General features: G+C 44.4%; 4 protein-coding genes across 7 annotated transcripts; 1 reads left to right on the top strand and 3 right to left on the bottom strand.

Annotated features, from left to right (window-relative positions):
* Window positions 1-1,619: 1,619 nt before the first annotated feature.
* Window positions 1,620-5,778, bottom strand: LOC128254875 (uncharacterized). 3 transcript variants are annotated; one of them, XM_052984223.1, is made up of 4 exons: window positions 5,627-5,777; window positions 5,420-5,565; window positions 3,971-4,104; window positions 1,620-2,757 (listed from the first exon to the last, which is right to left on the bottom strand). In XM_052984223.1, exons 2-4 carry the CDS (start codon window positions 5,460-5,462, stop codon window positions 2,149-2,151), a joined length of 786 nt encoding a protein of 261 aa, XP_052840183.1. In that variant the 5' UTR covers window positions 5,463-5,565; window positions 5,627-5,777; the 3' UTR covers window positions 1,620-2,148. The 3 variants fall into 3 exon arrangements, with proteins under 3 accessions (XP_052840183.1, XP_052840185.1, XP_052840184.1); XM_052984225.1 differs by lacking the exons at window positions 5,420-5,565; window positions 5,627-5,777 and adding an exon at window positions 3,472-3,639 and having other exon boundaries at window positions 3,971-4,106; XM_052984224.1 differs by lacking the exon at window positions 3,971-4,104 and having other exon boundaries at window positions 5,420-5,778.
* A 319-nt stretch (window positions 5,779-6,097) lies between these two features.
* On the top strand, window positions 6,098-10,578 carry LOC128254656 (uncharacterized). 2 transcript variants are annotated; one of them, XM_052983857.1, is made up of 9 exons: window positions 6,098-6,382; window positions 6,588-6,660; window positions 6,719-7,782; window positions 7,846-7,980; window positions 8,041-8,175; window positions 8,250-8,311; window positions 8,363-8,973; window positions 9,161-9,321; window positions 9,383-10,578. In XM_052983857.1, exons 2-9 carry the CDS (start codon window positions 6,589-6,591, stop codon window positions 9,984-9,986), a joined length of 2,844 nt encoding a protein of 947 aa, XP_052839817.1. In that variant the 5' UTR covers window positions 6,098-6,382; window position 6,588; the 3' UTR covers window positions 9,987-10,578. The 2 variants fall into 2 exon arrangements, with proteins under 2 accessions (XP_052839817.1, XP_052839816.1); XM_052983856.1 differs by having other exon boundaries at window positions 6,098-6,660.
* LOC128254657 (protein brown) lies at window positions 10,570-14,174 on the bottom strand. The gene is made up of 8 exons (XM_052983858.1): window positions 13,760-14,174; window positions 13,415-13,647; window positions 12,245-12,837; window positions 11,988-12,182; window positions 11,509-11,614; window positions 11,352-11,453; window positions 10,834-11,290; window positions 10,570-10,757 (listed from the first exon to the last, which is right to left on the bottom strand). The coding sequence occupies exons 1-8, from the start codon at window positions 13,914-13,916 to the stop codon at window positions 10,570-10,572; spliced, it is 2,031 nt and encodes a 676-aa protein (XP_052839818.1). The 5' UTR covers window positions 13,917-14,174.
* Window positions 14,175-14,292: 118 nt separating this feature from the next.
* On the bottom strand, window positions 14,293-17,041 carry LOC128254658 (sodium channel protein Nach). The gene is made up of 6 exons (XM_052983859.1): window positions 16,112-17,041; window positions 15,952-16,048; window positions 15,782-15,885; window positions 15,616-15,694; window positions 14,818-15,172; window positions 14,293-14,563 (listed from the first exon to the last, which is right to left on the bottom strand). Exons 1-6 carry the CDS (start codon window positions 16,801-16,803, stop codon window positions 14,304-14,306), a joined length of 1,587 nt encoding a protein of 528 aa, XP_052839819.1. The 5' UTR covers window positions 16,804-17,041; the 3' UTR covers window positions 14,293-14,303.
* Window positions 17,042-17,049: the final 8 nt, after the last annotated feature.

Genomic DNA, 17,049 nt, shown 5'->3' with positions numbered 1-17,049 from the left:
GTTAAAATTAAATATTACCAAACAATTATGCAAGCAAAGAGGTACTGCCCTATTGTGAAAGGGAAATAAACTATATTATACCCCAATCAATAATAGAATGATGACTGTTACAATTAACAGGACTTCAGAAGAAAGCTGGCAATCAAAGTCAGGGAATGCTAATGGATAATTTTACACATGAACCTACTAGATGAAATGGCAGGCACCTGAGTGAAGTGAGCAATTTGCTGGGACATCGGAGTTTTCGGTTTACCAACATTGTGTGGGCAAAGGCCTTCAGGCAGTGTACAATATAGGTATTAAATTTGCTTCTTGTGTTGCCTGTCTTACCTTGATTACATTGATGCATTTCTACATCATTAAACCGTCTAAATACCATTAGCAACCAGCCAAGATGTTGAGGTATATTTGTGCGTGCGTAGGTGTAAGTCAAGGATATCTGCCAGGCATCGTAACACACACACCACACACACACACACACTCTGGGGCTCTGCGTGTGTGAGCATCGCTTCCGGTTGAGTGCACCAGCACAGATACAGGCGAGTGTGGTGCGGAGCCAACTCATTTGGCATTCCCCTAATGGTAAATCAATGGTCTGACTGAGCCACAACCTATGTGTCCTATCCCCCGAATGCCCCAGGAAGTCCAGCTGGCTATATAGCACCAAGACCAAGACCAAGAACAGGACCCCAACCCGAACCCGAAACCTAAACTGAACCATCTGACTGCCTGCTAAACGCCTTGATGACACTTGAATGAGTTTCGGTGTCTTTTGTCGCCGGTTTTTTGCCGGCGCCTCACGCTAAATTGCACCTATTATTTATACATAAGGATTCAACTGACCATAAGTTATGTATATTAGCTAATCGGTAAAGTTGCTTTCGGTGCTTTATGAACTTGCCAGCCTTGACTTCCCACTACTTTGCCAACTGACGACCACATTTACCCATTCAATTTAACCTTTCGATGTGCAATCAATTCACAGTTTCCGGAATTGGGAGGGGGCACAGAAGATTATATTTGCTGGGCAGCTCGGAGCGTTTATTGATTTTATATCAATTAGACTGATAAATGCTTTTGATGTCCAATTTCTAAGATTTTATTTGAAAAGAAGTTTTTATTAATAAATCACTTATAATGTTTGACAAAGTTTTTTCTTAAATAGGTATAAAAAAGTATCGTGTTTGTTTTTAATTTTTTTTTTGCCTTAAGTATTTTTATTTTCTTTCTTAAGCTAACTTTCCATTGAAAAGTTTGAAAAGTTTTTAACATAAGGTAAGCCATTCATCTGACTACAAAAGCAACCCATTAAGAATTTCGGTGCCAAAAATGTTATTAATCTATAATGCACGTTCATCGTAGACCCCCCAAAGTGACGCACAAGGGTTAATAAAAATACCAGGTCACGCTTCTGGGGCGAACTCAATGCTAAGCATTAGGAGCTGTGCGAAGCCAATACAATTGTAACCCTTGGCATTGTTATGAGGGCATTAAATTCCAATTACACGTTAAGTTGCCGCGTTAATGGCCAAGTTAATGCACTTGCATTGCCGTTAGCCCGATGATTCGCCACTGGGGGCGTGGCGAGGCGACCCCCCAAAATGACAAAGCACCCAGTATACATTATTACATTTATATTTATTATATGCATGCCGTATAAAATGCTTTGTACATGAATTGGTGTTTGCGTTTCAATGATTTGTGGGTGAGTGTTTGTGAGTGTTGTTCCCTGTGTTTTCTTGTGTATTTGTGGGTTAATTCAATGGTTGGTAAGTCAAATGGGCTTAGAGCGAAAGAAATATATAAAGTCATAATATGCACGCGGCAATTGCTGTATACACTTAGCATCTAAAGTTAAGATTACAATGAAGCGGTTAATCCCAGCGCCTTGTCAGTGGATTGAGTGGACCGAGTGGATCATGTGGATCTAGCCTAATCAGTGTATTAATACATAGCTTCAAGCCAAGCTTGCTTTTGCTTTTGTGGCGGCTGCTTTTGGTCTTTGCGTATCTAGAGTTGGGTTGGGATCGGTTGATTGCTTAAACGATGCTGGTTTGGCCCTTTTAAGCCGTATTCGAACTACAGTCTGGTTCTGTTGACATCACAGTGGTTCATTCACAGAGATAGATCCTAGGGATCACAAAGATCTTAGTAGCAGCACCAGCTGGGCCTCTCCACCTCGCCGAGAGCAATGTGCTCGATGCTCCAGGGCGCCGTCTCCAGCCGTCCCACGCCATTGGTCTTCACATCCTCGCCCTCCACCGCCAGCCCAATATCCACATAGGGCAGACGGAAGGCGGCATTTCCAGGGCTTCTGGCCAAGGCGGCCACCGTGTGACTGAAGGCAGTGTTGGTGTTGGTGTAGGCCAGCGAATCAGTCGATTCAAAAGAACGCAACGAAGGGCTCTTGCCCTCGTCCGCCAGACGAACCAATCCCTGGGCCGTCGAGATGAACACCTGCTCCAGTCCCTGATCCGTTTCCGTGGACGTTTCAAAGTAGGTGGCCCCAATCGAGGTGGCAAACACGAAAGCCTCTTCACGGGAAACCGCTCGCTGTGCCTGCATGTCCATCTTGTTTCCCACCAGCGTCATTATCATCGGATCCTGGACATTGCGATGCAACTCCTGGATCCACGACTTTATCTCGGTGAATGTTTTGTATTGCGTCAGATCGAAGACCAGAATGGCTGCATTGGCATTCCTATAATACATGGGCGCCACTGCCCGATAGCGTTCCTGGCCAGCTGTGTCCCAAATCTGAAAGCAGAGAAAATAACCAGTGGCTAGAGTTCGTCCGCTACTTGAACTTTAATTGAGTCATTCGCCGCTTATTCTGCAATTGCGCTCTTTATGGCCGCGCTTTCCCACAGCAATAACAATCATATTGGATATGGGAATCGCGTACTTCAGGTCTTTTGAAGGGGACTCCTCTTTATGCGCTTCATAAAAATTTTGGGGCAACGACTTGTTCATTGGCGAAACTAAATCGAAGCATACAAAACCCCACAAAGGGAAAAACAAAGAACCCCGAATGCGAAACTAACAAGCGGAATACGCAAACAATATCCTATTATGTATTCATATTTATTTTGCTCAGACGCTTGATTCTGCTGGCCTGGCGAAATTCATACTTTGAAATGGATGGAGGTCAACTAAGAAGGAAAAATAAAGCTGACCTGTTTCTTAGTAAGAATTGAAACGAACACTTTATAAAGTACGTCCCTTTTTTTTGTTTCTTCTTGCATGCTTATCCATAGCATAAATACATATATATACATCCATTTCTAAAAAGGCAAGCTAATCTGATATATCGAATGTCTATGGTTATTTCTAATATTACGAATTTTTCTCCTCACACATAATTAGATTAGGGATTATATTTAAAAAATGCATTTTTGTACTGAGTGAATTTACACTAACATTAACACATACTAACATTTTAGGAATATTACAAAAAATTTTGATAAAAACCTTTTAAGGGTAAAAATATGTTCGGCACTTTTAAACTTCCCGTCTAGTTATTGTGGCCATCAAAATCGAAACCATCCAAGAGTAAATATGTTAGCCAGGGCCAAGTGGGTGGTAACCCTTTCACTATTGGGAGAAGCTGCTGCCATTCGCGTTTAGCTTATCAATAAACTATAAAAAAAAGAAAGTGCGGTAAAAAAAGCGAATAACACACAAAGTGCAGTGGACGCAGAAATTGCAAAATAAAAAAAAACAAATAAAGTGACCGAAACAGTGGGGCGGAGGCGGACAAATACTGAACCCGTGGCGGAGTCAGTGGCAGAATAAACCCAGATTAGCGTTCGGGCAGCCAAGCCGGAAAATAGGATTAGTGGGCGTGGGGCAGTGGCAAATTCCTTTGGCTTTGCCTTTGGCTTCGGCTTTTTTACGAGGCAATTCCATTTGCGTTCGCCCCCCAAAAGAGTTGGGTGCACTGATACATGGTTGGCCGGTGGATACGCACTTGCAATTTTATTTTGACCTCGTCCAGAATGATGTTGCACGTGAAGAAGGACACGGCTATTGTCGGGACCTCGCTCTCACTCCTGTGCAAGGTGTTCTTTATGTACCTGATGACCAATCGTGTTTTGCCCACGCCTGAAAAATAAAACATAAATAAATAAAACTTATCAATATTTTACAAACTAATTTTAAATTTTTTTGAACTATTTGCCATATGTGTCAATTAAGTAAATTTCAATACAAAAATGAACAATGTAAGTACATCATTCTTTAGCTACCTCATACACAAAATTTTTCATATTTCATACAATGGGTTATTGGATAACATTTTACAAAATACGAATATGTTATTCCGTGTACCCGTGAGCCTTATTTATTTCAAGTAATAACCGACATCTTATCAGCTTGAATTCAGTGAACGCGCCATGGCGCACGCATTAATTGACTACTGATTAATCATGGCAAATAAATAAAATAAACAAAAATTGGAGACGCACTACCCTACAAAAGGTGGTAAACATTGATAAGAAAATCGCGTCCCAACCACCAGAGTCTTTGTTTGCAGCACACTTTTGCGGTTCAGAAAAGCCCCTTCCATGACTGGACGGACATTGAATCTGCCCCTATATCTGCAGTACATGCGCTGAATCACCCGATGATCATGGGAAGAACATATACCTCAGGAAAAGCACCGCCTTTTTTTTATCAATGCATGTGTTTGTGCGGCATAAGTAAAACACTTATTCTTTAATTGATATATAAGCAATGTATGTACAAAGAAAATACATATTTAGGTGTCTAAGTAAACTTTACCCGGCCTTGTAGCAAACTTAAATATTAACATTGCAAATTGTACAGACAGTTACACTTTAAGAATTTTTTTTATAAGGTTTATATAAATGTTATATTTAGTTTTACAAACATAAATAAATATTTGGAGCTTACGAAACTGTTGGAAATATCTATCGACCTTTAAAGGGAACTTTAGATACAATTTGTATTCTTTAATCTGTATATTTAAAAGATATGGCCTTCCATTAGTCGAATATAAAGTGATTAAATATTTGTTCTGTAATACAAATCTTTATGTTCAATAAAAACAGATTTGTATACCTATAGACAAGAAAATATATATGTCATATGTTGATTAAGTAAGTCATGGAATTCAGAGGACTGATAAGCCGAGTCCCAACCAGACAATCTGCCTCTTTAGCACTCTTAGCATCAAACCAATTCCAGATTCCGGAATCCCAATTCCCGATTGGGGGTGGAGTGCAGTTCAAGGCTGCGGCTTATCGGCTCACCCCGGGCAATTTGCTTATCACTGGGCAAATTGCAAGAATAACTTGCATTATACGGATCAGCGGGGCTTGTGAATGGAACCCAAAGAGGCATCCAACTGACTGACAGGGCTTGTATGTATGTATGTACATATGTATGTAATTCTTACCTCGCGAGCCTAGAACCAGCACTTTGCCCTCAATTCCGCGCATCTTCGCCGAGACTAGCGGGTTAATCGCATCGCTTTTGTTGGGTTAAGATGACGTTTTCCGTAAAATGGATTATGTGTTGTTGGCTCAGTTGTTGTTGTTGTTTCTAAAAAGGCCACTGGCTGAAAAGCGAGTAACTAAGCTGTTTTTTACGGCCTGTAACGTACAGTCTCTTGGGCACAACTGAATGTATAGCACTAGGTGGGGATTTTAGAGTCGGGCGCCTCGATTAAAAGCCCTCTGGCAGCAGCAAAGATAAAAGATTTAATAAGTTTTAAGACTTGTTGTTATTGTGCGATGTTATACACAAACAGCTGCTTACCAGGGTTGCACGTAGTGACGATAGTTGTTGACGATAGCTTGCCTATTAAACGGCTTAGTACAAAAAATATCGAATGAAATCAATACAACAGCGTTGTTTTTAAAAAAAGTAACATTTGAATAATAACTAGTAATTGTACAACAAATATTGTTTACCAAAATTGTTAATTCCCCTTGACTAATGATATAATAGACAATTTATTTTGATTCATTTTCATATATGTTAAGATTAATTATACAAAACAAGAACAATCATTCAAAACCGTGATCACCGCTTGGTGACTGGTAAACTATCGTCCATCACTAATGGCATTTCCCAGACGCGTTAGTACCACCGCCAAAATCGGGCAGATGTTCACGCAGACAGCGATTTTTAACAACAGTATTTTATAACTAAATTAACTAATTAAAGGTGTTTTAAGATCAAATGTTAAGATGAACTAAGTCCGCCAAGGTCGCGCGCACAACTGGAAATTGCACAGAAGTTCGGAGCGTGCGACTCGAACGCATTAAATGCCCGCAAAACTTGGACTTCTACGCGCGTTTTTCGCTTGGGCGGCTTAGTTTTCCCCGACCTGGGAAAAGTGCCACATTTCCAAAAGGTAAATGCACTTTCATCAAGATTAATGCGGCTCAGATAAGAAAACCGTCAGCGGCTGTCCCCTGTGTACTTTCGCTTTCATTTGCTCCGGACTTTCCCAGTGTTTATCGAGCTCCAAAAAGTGGAGCGAGCCTGTACAAAATGCCGCGTGCCTAAAATAACTAGGGGGTATAAAACTACAACAAAAAATCTATTTTTATTCAAAGAATGGCCACCAGCAACTCAATTAGGAATAAAATAAACAACAGCTACGAATCGGAGCCTTCTACGGGAAGCGGGGTAAGATTAATAGCTGCACTTTGCAGTCAAAAGTCTTTATTCAATTCCGTATTTATAGTCTTCGCTCAGTGAAAACAATGAGGGCCATATATCTGACGAGGAGCACATGAATCTGCCGTATCTAATGAAACCGAAACCACTGAGCAACCAGCCCGTCAACAGCAATTCCATTGCGGAGACACCGACGCCACCCAACCAAAAGCCAGGCAGCCAGGAGTCCCAGTTCCTGGGCTTCGGCGACAGTCCCTATGGCCAGGTGAACAAACGTCTCTACGGCTCCCAGCTGCAAAACCTAAAACTGCCCGAGGTGGAACCCCCAGCCGTCCGTCGCCCCTCGCCGGGAAAGATTGTGTTTCCCCGGTTCTACGACACCCTCATCGAGGAGAACAGCTGCAATGCCGTGGACATGGCCGTGTCGGTGGCTATCACTTCCACGACAACCACGGGCAGCCTCTCATTCGATGGCAAAATCAAAAGTCTGACTGTGAGACCTGACGATCAGGAGAAGCCAGGTCCCTCCAATGCCAATCCCCGACTCGCCACCGTGCTGGATACATCGCTGAACACTTCGCAGCATAAGTTCAACAATGAACGCTCGCCCGATCTCTTTGCCGACAGCGACGAGGAAGCGGAAAATGATGATCAGGTGGATAAGGAGCCGGCCACAAGGCTTGAGGATTTGCCTGAGGTGCTGGAGGAGTCGCAGTGCACCAGCGATGTGCGTGCCCGCTGCTCTCTGACTGCCCCTACCGAGTCTAGTTTTGTGGATGAGCAGACGATGGACTTATCGGCCACCCAGCTTAACGCCAACGATCCACGATCGCATTTCTTGGAGAACTGCCGGCGAGAGCGGGAACTCTATCGGCGGATACGGCGCTGTCTTCAGGGCGTGCGTCCGCCGCCCACGGTGACCACACCCGATGTGGACGTCATCAAAATGGTGCTTAGCATGAAGTCAAATGTACTCAACTTTCTCTCTAAGGATTCGCCAGCCTCGACGCCCGCAATAGAGGACAGTGGCATAAGTGAAACGTCCTCGTTGTTCAGACCCACTCACAGTCTCTCGGAGGCTCAAAACATGGGCTGGCGGGACGTGCTTGGAGTGCGACATCATGGACTGAGGTAAGCCCTTCTAGATATTGTGGTATGCTTGTAATATTCGAACTATACTTGTCTCACTCACAGCTATAATCTTAACAAAGCTGCCGAACAAAATGAATACCTCAGCATGTCCGTGGTGGACAGATACGTGGGCGTGGAAACAGCCACTTCCTACGTTCGATCCCCCTCGAGTGCCAAGAAGCGAAACATGCGTATGAAGTAAGTCAAGCAATAGCTTGTCAAAATAACAAAATATTTATTAAACATAAATGCTTACAGAATGTTAACTCAATCGCCTGGCAATCGACTAAGTCACCTGGCCAAGCGCCGTGCCATATTTTCTTCTGCAAATCTGGCCACCAACTCACTGAAACTCAACAGCTCAATTGGACCACAACTTATGGTAGATAAGAAGTGGGTAGCTTTATAATTTTTTCACTCGTTCAAAATCCCAAATACAAACTAACTTGTATTATTATGATTTACAGAAAAGCGCGAAATAAACGCAAGGCCACGCCCAAACGAAAGACCCCGGGCAGCAAAACCAAAGGTAAGTGATAAAGCCAGAGAATTTCAAAATTTAATGATGCATTTCCAACAGCCCGAAAGACGCCATCTTCATCCGCCCGCAAGCGTCTGTACCGCACCGATCTCATCAAGCCAGGTCCGTCGAGAGAAACTTCCAAGCGTGCCTTATTCCAAAGCCCAGCCAAGTCGCTCCAGCAACAGCAGCTTATGCCGCCCAAGCCACTCTTTAAGCCTGAGATTGCGAATCGCGTGGAGCGATCGAAGCGAGCTCTCTTCTCGCCGGACAACCAGGGCAGCAGTAATCAGCTAGAGTCGCTGCTGAAGCGAAAAAGGAATGCCTGCGATGACGAGGACTCCGCTGACCTGGCTAGCCAGAGCAGCAAGTTGTTCCGAGCCGAGAGCAGTGGTCCCAGTGGCTTGACGCCTCGCGCTCTCAAGATCAAGAGTCAGAGCTTCTGCATTGGAGCTGGTTCCTCCACGGCAGGTGTTCAGCTGAAGTTGGCTCAGCAGATAGCTGCACCCGCTGGCCAAACGCGGCTAAGTCTGGGACTGAGCGGCAGCAGTAGCAACCTGGTGAACAGCTCCTCCTTTGCGAGTGGTACGCCTCTGGCGAGTAAACTGCTGCGAGCGCACTCGGAGATGAGCGCCACTCCCAATAGCAGTATGACGGATAACCAGCGAAAGGTAAAACTTACATATTTACTTTCAAATATGGGAAAGAAAAGAAAAACTGTTAAGAGCCAGGGTGTTTCAGAACGATATTTTAAGTAAATTCTCTTGCTAATTCGCAGGGGTTTGATCTTACATTTTATTCCCACCCCTAAGATATTTTCACGATTAAAGTCATAACTTATCACTTTCAATACGACAGAAATTGCTTTGGGCTGTGTCTCAGGCACTGCAGGAGCGAAAGATCACGGCGAAGCACGAGCTCTTCCGTCAACATGCGGCAGACCTTACACGCATTGTGAAGCGCATCTTCCAGGAATTCTACCTGGGGCATTCATCCAGCAACAGCGAGACACTGCTAAGGTAACTTCGGGGTTCGGTTAAACCTTCAGTATGTTTAATTGAAACTATACATTTCCCACAGGCTGGCCAAGAAGTTTGCGTTTAGCGTGATTGCGGGCAAAAATGCGGATGACGTTTACCTGCAGGCACGAAGTCAGGAGAGTGAGGCCAAGCGGCTGTCTAGCACCCGCCTCTCCGGCTACATTGGCCCCGAGGAGTTTGCCCAGCGTAAGATGCTTCTTTCGCAAGCATCGGCAGTTGGAGCAGCAGCCGGTTCGGGGCGTTCCTTGCACAACCTATTCGGCAGTGAGAACTCCATTGATTCATTCGGTCTGAGCCAAATGAGTCTGCCGACAAACACCTGCTCGGATACGCAATCGAGTATAGTGGACCGCATATCGGAGGATCTGTTCTGCAAGGAGCGGCAACCCATCCGGCCCAATCCCACGCTGCAGAACAGCTCGTCGAAGAGCAACCTGGGCGGACTGGCGCTGCGCGAGAACATGGACTGCGAAACGCGTCGGTCGGCGCAGAAGAACTTCACCGGCAAGGACCAGCAGAACATCAGCCCGTACTTTGGCGGAGGTGGAAGTAATGGCTCGGCGCGAAAGTTCCAAATGCAATCAGTGGGAAACAGTAACAACTCTGGAGGCAAGGCCAAGCGACAGATTTCCTTTGACTGCTAAAACAGCATAGTAAAAAAGGATTATTGTTTAAATAAGTAATGCTTATACTAGCAGAGCAAGAACCAGATTTATAGGAAACCAAAATAGGCAAACCATCGCCCTTTTGTTCTTTGCCCAAGTAGGCACAACATTTACTCCGTTTATTGTTTCAATTATTTTTTTGGTTGTTTTAGCTTAATTTATTTAACTGCCAGGTCTCTTAAAAATCAATCACTTTTCATATAATGGCAGACAACCGTAGAAATAGGTATATGTAAAATACATCTTGTATAGATCTTATAGATCGCTTTACCTTAGACTCGCCCAAGACTTTTCCTTGAACACAAATTTAGTTACAAATTCAACTAAGATTCTTTTTAAACTAACGGCATATAGGATCTATATGGGATTTATTTTATGCGACTCAAGTTTGATGAATGCAATATTTTCCACTGAAGTTTAGATGTATTAAGAACAGTTTGTGCTTAAAAATTACAAATTTTAACTAACTAAAACGCGTGAGTACTCCATGCAACTGAAATTAAGCTGAAATCAAGTTTTGTAAGAGTGTAAAGTGAAATTAGTATAATAAAAGCGCCCCCAATCAGTAGTAGCCGCTGCGATGTATGTATCGTCTTACTAATCCAAAGGAGACTAAGTGAAATGCGATGGCCACCACCACCAGACTGAAGCAATCCAGCCAGTAAGTGTAGTCTGCCGTGCGATAAGATCCCTGCTGCAGCACCTCCACGCCGGTTTTGATACACGGATGATCCTCGTTGACAGGGCAGTCTCAAAAAGGGAAGGAAAATTGTTAAATGTTAACAACTCTAGTAATATATTCCTAATCGAATTGTAAGTATCCTACCGATATTGTCGATGTCAATCCAGAATTTATACATCAATGCCTCGTTGGAATAGAAAAACAGGGAAAAATACTTCAACCCAGGAATTGTATCCACATTCATGTAGGTTCCACCGAAGATCAGGAAGATCAGATCGAAAGGCGCTGCGCATTCGGAGGCCATCCTATCCGACTCAAAAAGGCTGGAGAGGAAGACGCCATATCCGACGGCTGCTACCGCGGACAGACTCATCAGGAAGCCCATGCTCAAATACAGAAGGAAGCCACGCGTGTAATAGATGGATGCGTAGATCACGGACAGGAAGACGTATCCTTTGAAGAAGGCCACTGGCACGAAGGAGAGCACCAGGGCCACATAGTAGGCTGACAGGCTGTAGGTGCCCTCACCAACCTCCCTTCGGATGATAGGCAGTGCGGCTGGGAATATGTAGGTCACCCCATAACTGAACGTGAAGATCATCTATAGGGATATATTTTATGAGTTCTCCATTCCATAACTGGGACCCTCAAAAGTCAAAAACCTCGTTGCTCAGCATATAGATGGAGCCTCCTACATCCTGTACTGTTCGCTGGGTAAGTCCACCAATTCCGGAGTACATAAGAGATAGCGTTACAGCGGTGATCTATGGCTACAGATTATAGACTATTCTTTCCTTGTGCTCTGGGTAGGTAACTCACCATAAAAAAGCCAAAGGATATGAGGGCACTCCTGATATTCCGCACATCTTCGGTCATGAAACGCACCATCAACAGGTATACCTGATATAACCAGCGTATTTTCTTGCTGAAATAGGAATGATTATTTTTATAAAAATAACGATCCAGCTTCTCAATTTTAAAATAAATTTGCTAATAAGGAATCGGGTTTTATGCTAATAAGTTCGAGAATATTATGAGTAATAGTATGAGTTGATAGATTGCATTCACTATATCTCAGAGTGATATGACATACATTCGCGATTTGTGGGCATAAGAATAGGCGTGGTCACGCTCAGCATGAATCTGCATGCTAAAATCTCTAGCATTTATTCTATCCAAGATCTTGACGTTTATAAAGACGGCTAGAAAGATTCGTACATTATTTCTTCTACCTGTTCTATACGCTTTTACTCAACGAGTAGCGGGCTTAAATATATTTTCTATTTATTACAACTTACAAGTTCTGCACATGTTTCAAATAATCCCCGCTGTAATTGCGGGCCAGTAACCAGCTTCCGCTATAGAGTCCATCCGTCTCGTGTTCGTATTTAGCCCGGAGTACAGCCCCGGCACTCTCCTTCCCGTCCTTATCCGCCAGGGTTTTGAGGTAAAAGTCAGCGGGATTGCAATTCAGAGGAAGCTCATAGCCCAAGCTGAAAAGGTCAATAGAAATCGCTTGAATTGAAAACTCTTGAGGGAGAAGAAAATAGCTCACTCCGTAAAGAACTTGGCTGCTTGTTCGGTGCGTCCCTGGTAGACTATCCTGCCGCTATCCATCAGGATGATGTGGGTGAAGAGCTCGAAGATGTCCGACGTGGGCTGGTGGATGGAGCAGATGACCGCCTTCTTGTGGGTTCCATTGGGACTGTTGCTCAGGACTCCCAGTGTGGGAAGTTCCCGCATTGCCTGCAGCAGACTCTCGTGCGATTCGCCCACCACCTCCATTTCGATGGACTTACTTCCACTCCCGCTGGCACTACTCTGGTCACTCGGTGTCTCAAACGAATCCTCGCCGTAAAAATGGCTCAGGGAGTGCTTCGCAATGCGCCTCCTCGTGCACAAGTGCCTCAAGGTTTTTATCACCGAGTAGGCACTAAAACTGTCCAGTCCCGTGGTGGGTTCATCGCAGAACAGGAATATGGGATCGGTGATCAGCTCCTCTGCCAAACTCAGGCGCTTTCTTTCTCCGCCCGACAACTGCTGAATACGGGTATGTGCCGAATCTCTTAAGCCCACTGCTAAAAGCAGGTCCGCCACCCTTTGACGCTTCTCTGACTTTGTGGTGCGGCGGTGCATCTTGAAATGGGACTGGGAATGGGAGGGTTAAAAAATAAGTTAATCCAATAAAAAAAAAAAAAATTTGACAAATTATGAAATATGAATGATATTTTAACCTTCAACCAAAAGAACTGAAGCTTACAGATATTAAAAAAAATTAAATTTAAAATGAACAACCAAAATTAAATTTTCTTTAAGACGACTATATTTTAATTTTTATACCTATATGTTTAAGAATATTAAATCACATTCTGGAATTTACCCTAAAACTTTGCATAGTTTCTAAAATTAAAACCTTAGATAACCATCACTACATTATATATCGAAGTATGTTTTATATAAATTTAAATCAAAGAATTTCTATTTTTTTATTTATTTTTTTGATTGTTTCTAAATAAAAAAATGCTTTTGGAAAAGATTTTTCCACTTAGCTATATAACTGAGTGACTAGCTTGCATGGAAACGGACGGACGGACGGACACACGGACATGGCTAGTACAACTCTCCTAGCAATACTGAATTAAAATAAAGCTAGGAAGAGTTTAGACTAAGAACCTAAGGACCCTTGGTATGAAAAAGATCAATGAACACGTTTTAAAGGACCCACCATAAAGTATAGATGCTCGTAGGCCGTAAATGTCTTCACGTTGATCTCGAACTGCGGCAGAAAGCTGGAGATGCGCGTCATCTGATTCCGTTCCATGGCCATGCCGTTCAAAACCACATCGCCGGTCAGGTTACCACGCAGCCGTTGCGAAATCGCCGCCAGCAACGTGGTCTTTCCCGCGCCGGATCCGCCCAAGATGGCAATGAGGTCGCCGGTCTTCATGTGCCCGCTGGCTGCAAGCCAAATCGAACCAGAGTTAGCCACAAATCAGTCCCATTCCCATAGCCACATAGCCACATAGCCACATGGCCACATCCCACAACCACATCCGGAGCATTGACTCACCGTCTTGAAGGATACATAGCTCCCGCTTCTTGCGGCACTCGTTCCAGAAGCTGTAGTTGCTCTGCTCCTGGGCGGGCACATAGTAGTTGAGCTGTTTCCACTCGAGGCACAGCGATGGACCCTGTCCCCTGTCCGACGAACTGCCAGACTCCTGCATTTTACTCTCAACCGGGGGTGGAGTTCACTCACCTCACAGAAGAACTTTTCTGACTCTGGCTATTCGACTGTTCGCACTTATCGCCTCCAGAGCACAGGCTTATCTTATCTGAGGGTCCGACCGCGCCTACAATGTATTTGCATATCTGCTCGGGATCTGTGCGTGGGCGGGTGGTGCGAGAAACCTTAAATCTGTCGGGGGGGTATCGCGGTCAGAGGCAGTCAGTCGACTGTTCGCGTTGAGGTCTTGGCGGCAACTGGGCAACGTCGATGCCGGCGACATGCTTTTTTGTACCCCCCAACAACATTCATCCCATTTACCGACCCCCCCCACCCGAGTAACATTAAACTTTTGACCGCATTTGGGTTGCCAGCTAATTGTCGCTTATCAATTCACATAGTCAAACGGCGGCAGTTCAGCGGTGTCGGCCAAAGAGAGGCGCTCGTTGAGGTGGTTCAGTCGGTCGTTGACTGGTTGTGCCTCCGGCTTGTGGTCGCTTCTTCGCCAGCAGCGCCTCAGATGGCCCAAAACCAGGCGGATCACGGCGAAGGCGTCCAGCAGCATGCTGTTGATGAGCACATGGCCCATCTCCACCAGACCCATCACGCTGACGCCCACGAAAAGGGCCAGGACTCCTCCAAAGGATACTGGAAGATAATATATTAATATAAAGAATCTTAATAAAAATAACTTAGGATATAAATCAGCCATAATTACTGATTTAAGTCAGATATAACCCTATGATAAAATATACATATTTTGAAAGCAATGTTCTGAATCGTAAAAAAAACCTGTTTTAACTTTAAATCTATATTAATTCAATTATTTAAAATTGTTAAAAAACTTTTAAACACAAAAATATCATTTTATAAACTGTTTGCCATATAATATAATAACTCACCCACTAAATCTTCAAAACTGTAGACCACATCCCGGCGCATCCGGACCTTTGGAGGGATCAGGTCCCAGCGGAAACTGGAGGTAGCTGTTTCGCTACTGGCCACCTCCTCGTTGTTTTTCACGCCCCACGAGCTTTTCTTCACCGTCTGCATGGTGTACTCGATTTCCGTGCAGGTGGACGGACACTTGCAGATGTGCAGTGCCCAAATGGGCCACTTGAAGTCCAGCAGGCACTCGAATCCGGCGGGATTGCAACTGGGACCCTCGACATACGGATAGAAAAAGGGCACGCAGTTGCACATCTCCAGAGCCATCACCGCCCGACATCGGGCCAGGCATAGGGATTTGCTGTAGATCTGTTTGTTAGAATCAATTGAACAACAGATAATTGGAACATAATTAGATATATGTTACATGGTTTTTTAAATTAGATAACTACAAATGAGGGCAATGCTATATAACAAGTTTGGAAACAATATATGTATTTATGTATTTATATGCAAAAACACCAAAATAGTTACAAATCAACTAATAAAATTAATAATCACGTGTCTAGATAATATTATTTTCTCTGTAGGCATTACAGGGAGGATGCCTGGGATAGGTTCTATAGAATATTTGAGTCTCTTGCGCTGATACGGCTTATCAGGTGCCGCGTTTTTTATTTGTCTTGAGAGATGCAATTATTTGAGTTGAGAAATTTGTTTATTTGATGAACCGAAACGCAGGGCATCGCTCCAGAGAAAGAGCATCTTGGACCCAAACCCCCAACCGAGATAAGGTATATAGATATAGATACCTTCAGGTTGGATGTCTCCTCGTTGTTGAACACACACTTGCGCTGTGCCACGCTCAACTGGCGTAGATTTTTCGATGCCCTGCAGATGGGGGTTATATAAATCAGACTCATAGAGAAACGGCACTGTCTGGATGGGTGTGATCTGGAAGTCTGGAAGTCTACTTACACCGTTTCGAGCACCTTGAACGAGGCCGTTATCTCATCGGATTTGTGCAGGGCCACAATGTTCGCCTCTGTGGCCGAAACCTCAAACGGCGAATGGACGTCCAGCTGCAAGGTTGATTTCATATTTAATTAGGAATTTCTTTTGAACGGCAGCCATTGTGCAGCACTCACCACGCCAGTGCTTTCATACAGATCCATTCGGATGTAGCACTGCTGTTTGCCATACTGGCAGGACAAGGGCTGCGGCATCAGTTCATAGGCAACGGGTCTGAAAGGGCAGGAAGTCCCCTTAATGGATGAGGATCATGGTAAGGCTACCCATACTACTTACTGGCCACTCAGAACCGTGGACATGGGCGAATTGATGGCATAGCAGGCGCCCCGTTCCGTCATCACGCGCTGCACATGGACCTGGAAGCCGGAGTCAAAACTGCTGATGACCTGCTCGAAGGGTCGGTCCACCCGCTCTATCATCTCGTAGAGATCGACCTGATCGAAGCGCTCGTCCTCCGCAAACTTGGCCAATTCCGCGTAATTCCCGGCCGTGGCATTCACCACCGCATAAAGGAAATCCATAAAGTAGAAGTAATCCTCGTCGATGATCGAGACATTCCACACCTCCTGGATATACTCGTTGGCTTTGAATGAATCGATGTGATCGTAGTAGCACAGTGTGACTGCCGGCAGGGATCCATTCCAGCCGCGGTAGTCCCGATCCACGGAGATTACAGTGGGGGAGCTGAAGTAGCGTTCCAGCTGAAAACTACTGAGCACCAGAGCCGCAATAACACTGCTTATGACCACCACCAGCCAGAAAAGCCGTTCCACCAGGTGAATACTCCGATTGACGCACAAACTCAGGGCCAGCAGACCAGTTTCAGCTCCTGCCTGAGCCACCACATCCCGCAATCGACCGGAGAAACTCACGCAGCCAGCAAGCAATAGCCGAAGGAAAGCCAATAGTCCTCGGAGGATCCTGCCAGAGATTCTTCTAGTCCAAAGCCCCAGTCGTTGGTTGCTCATTCTGGGCAAATGAAAGCAAGAGCTTGTCTGTCCGGGCTTTTATTTAATCCTTATATGTGTTGAACAACCATTAGTGACTTGTCTCCCCATTTGATTTCTAAAGGTAAGGGACAAAAGTCCATCAATACCTATGGTAAACGCTACCTTACAATGAAATATTGTTAAAAAAAAAGAGTATTAAGCCAGAATGCTAAATAGTTGGATGTATTTTAAACTCCACATCATCAAACAAACTATTGTTAAACC

This window comes from Drosophila gunungcola, assembly GCF_025200985.1.
Source record: "Drosophila gunungcola strain Sukarami chromosome 2R unlocalized genomic scaffold, Dgunungcola_SK_2 000006F, whole genome shotgun sequence".
In the NCBI taxonomy this organism is placed as follows: domain Eukaryota; kingdom Metazoa; phylum Arthropoda; class Insecta; order Diptera; family Drosophilidae; genus Drosophila; species Drosophila gunungcola.
Note: the sequence above shows the minus strand (reverse complement) of the source record. Positions and strands in the feature narration are given on the sequence as shown.

Bases quoted from the DNA above. Each gene is read 5' to 3' on its own strand.
- LOC128254657 (XM_052983858.1), bottom strand. From the start codon at position 13,916: ATGCAGGAGTCTGGCAGTTCGTCGGACAGGGGACAGGGTCCATCGCTG. The intron at 12,838-13,414 runs GTGGGTCCTTTA...TCCCATTCCCAG, and splicing joins ACGAGCATCTATACTTTATG to TCCCATTTCAAGATGCACCG. The intron at 12,183-12,244 runs GTGAGCTATTTT...TGACCTTTTCAG, and splicing joins GCAGCCAAGTTCTTTACGGA to CTTGGGCTATGAGCTTCCTC.
- LOC128254658 (XM_052983859.1), bottom strand. From the start codon at position 16,803: ATGAGCAACCAACGACTGGGGCTTTGGACTAGAAGAATCTCTGGCAGG. The intron at 16,049-16,111 runs GTAAGTAGTATG...CTGCCCTTTCAG, and splicing joins TCCACGGTTCTGAGTGGCCA to ACCCGTTGCCTATGAACTGA. The intron at 15,695-15,781 runs GTAAGTAGACTT...CCCCATCTGCAG, and splicing joins TTCAAGGTGCTCGAAACGGT to GGCATCGAAAAATCTACGCC.
- LOC128254656 (XM_052983857.1), top strand. From the start codon at position 6,589: ATGGCCACCAGCAACTCAATTAGGAATAAAATAAACAACAGCTACGAA. The intron at 7,783-7,845 runs GTAAGCCCTTCT...TCTCACTCACAG, and splicing joins GTGCGACATCATGGACTGAG to CTATAATCTTAACAAAGCTG. The intron at 8,312-8,362 runs GTAAGTGATAAA...CATTTCCAACAG, and splicing joins CCCGGGCAGCAAAACCAAAG to CCCGAAAGACGCCATCTTCA.
- LOC128254875 (XM_052984223.1), bottom strand. From the start codon at position 5,462: ATGCGCGGAATTGAGGGCAAAGTGCTGGTTCTAGGCTCGCGAG. The intron at 4,105-5,419 runs GTAAGAATTACA...TTTATTTTTCAG, and splicing joins GCTGGTTCTAGGCTCGCGAG to GCGTGGGCAAAACACGATTG. The intron at 2,758-3,970 runs GTGCGTATCCAC...CTCTGCTTTCAG, and splicing joins AGGTCAAAATAAAATTGCAA to ATTTGGGACACAGCTGGCCA.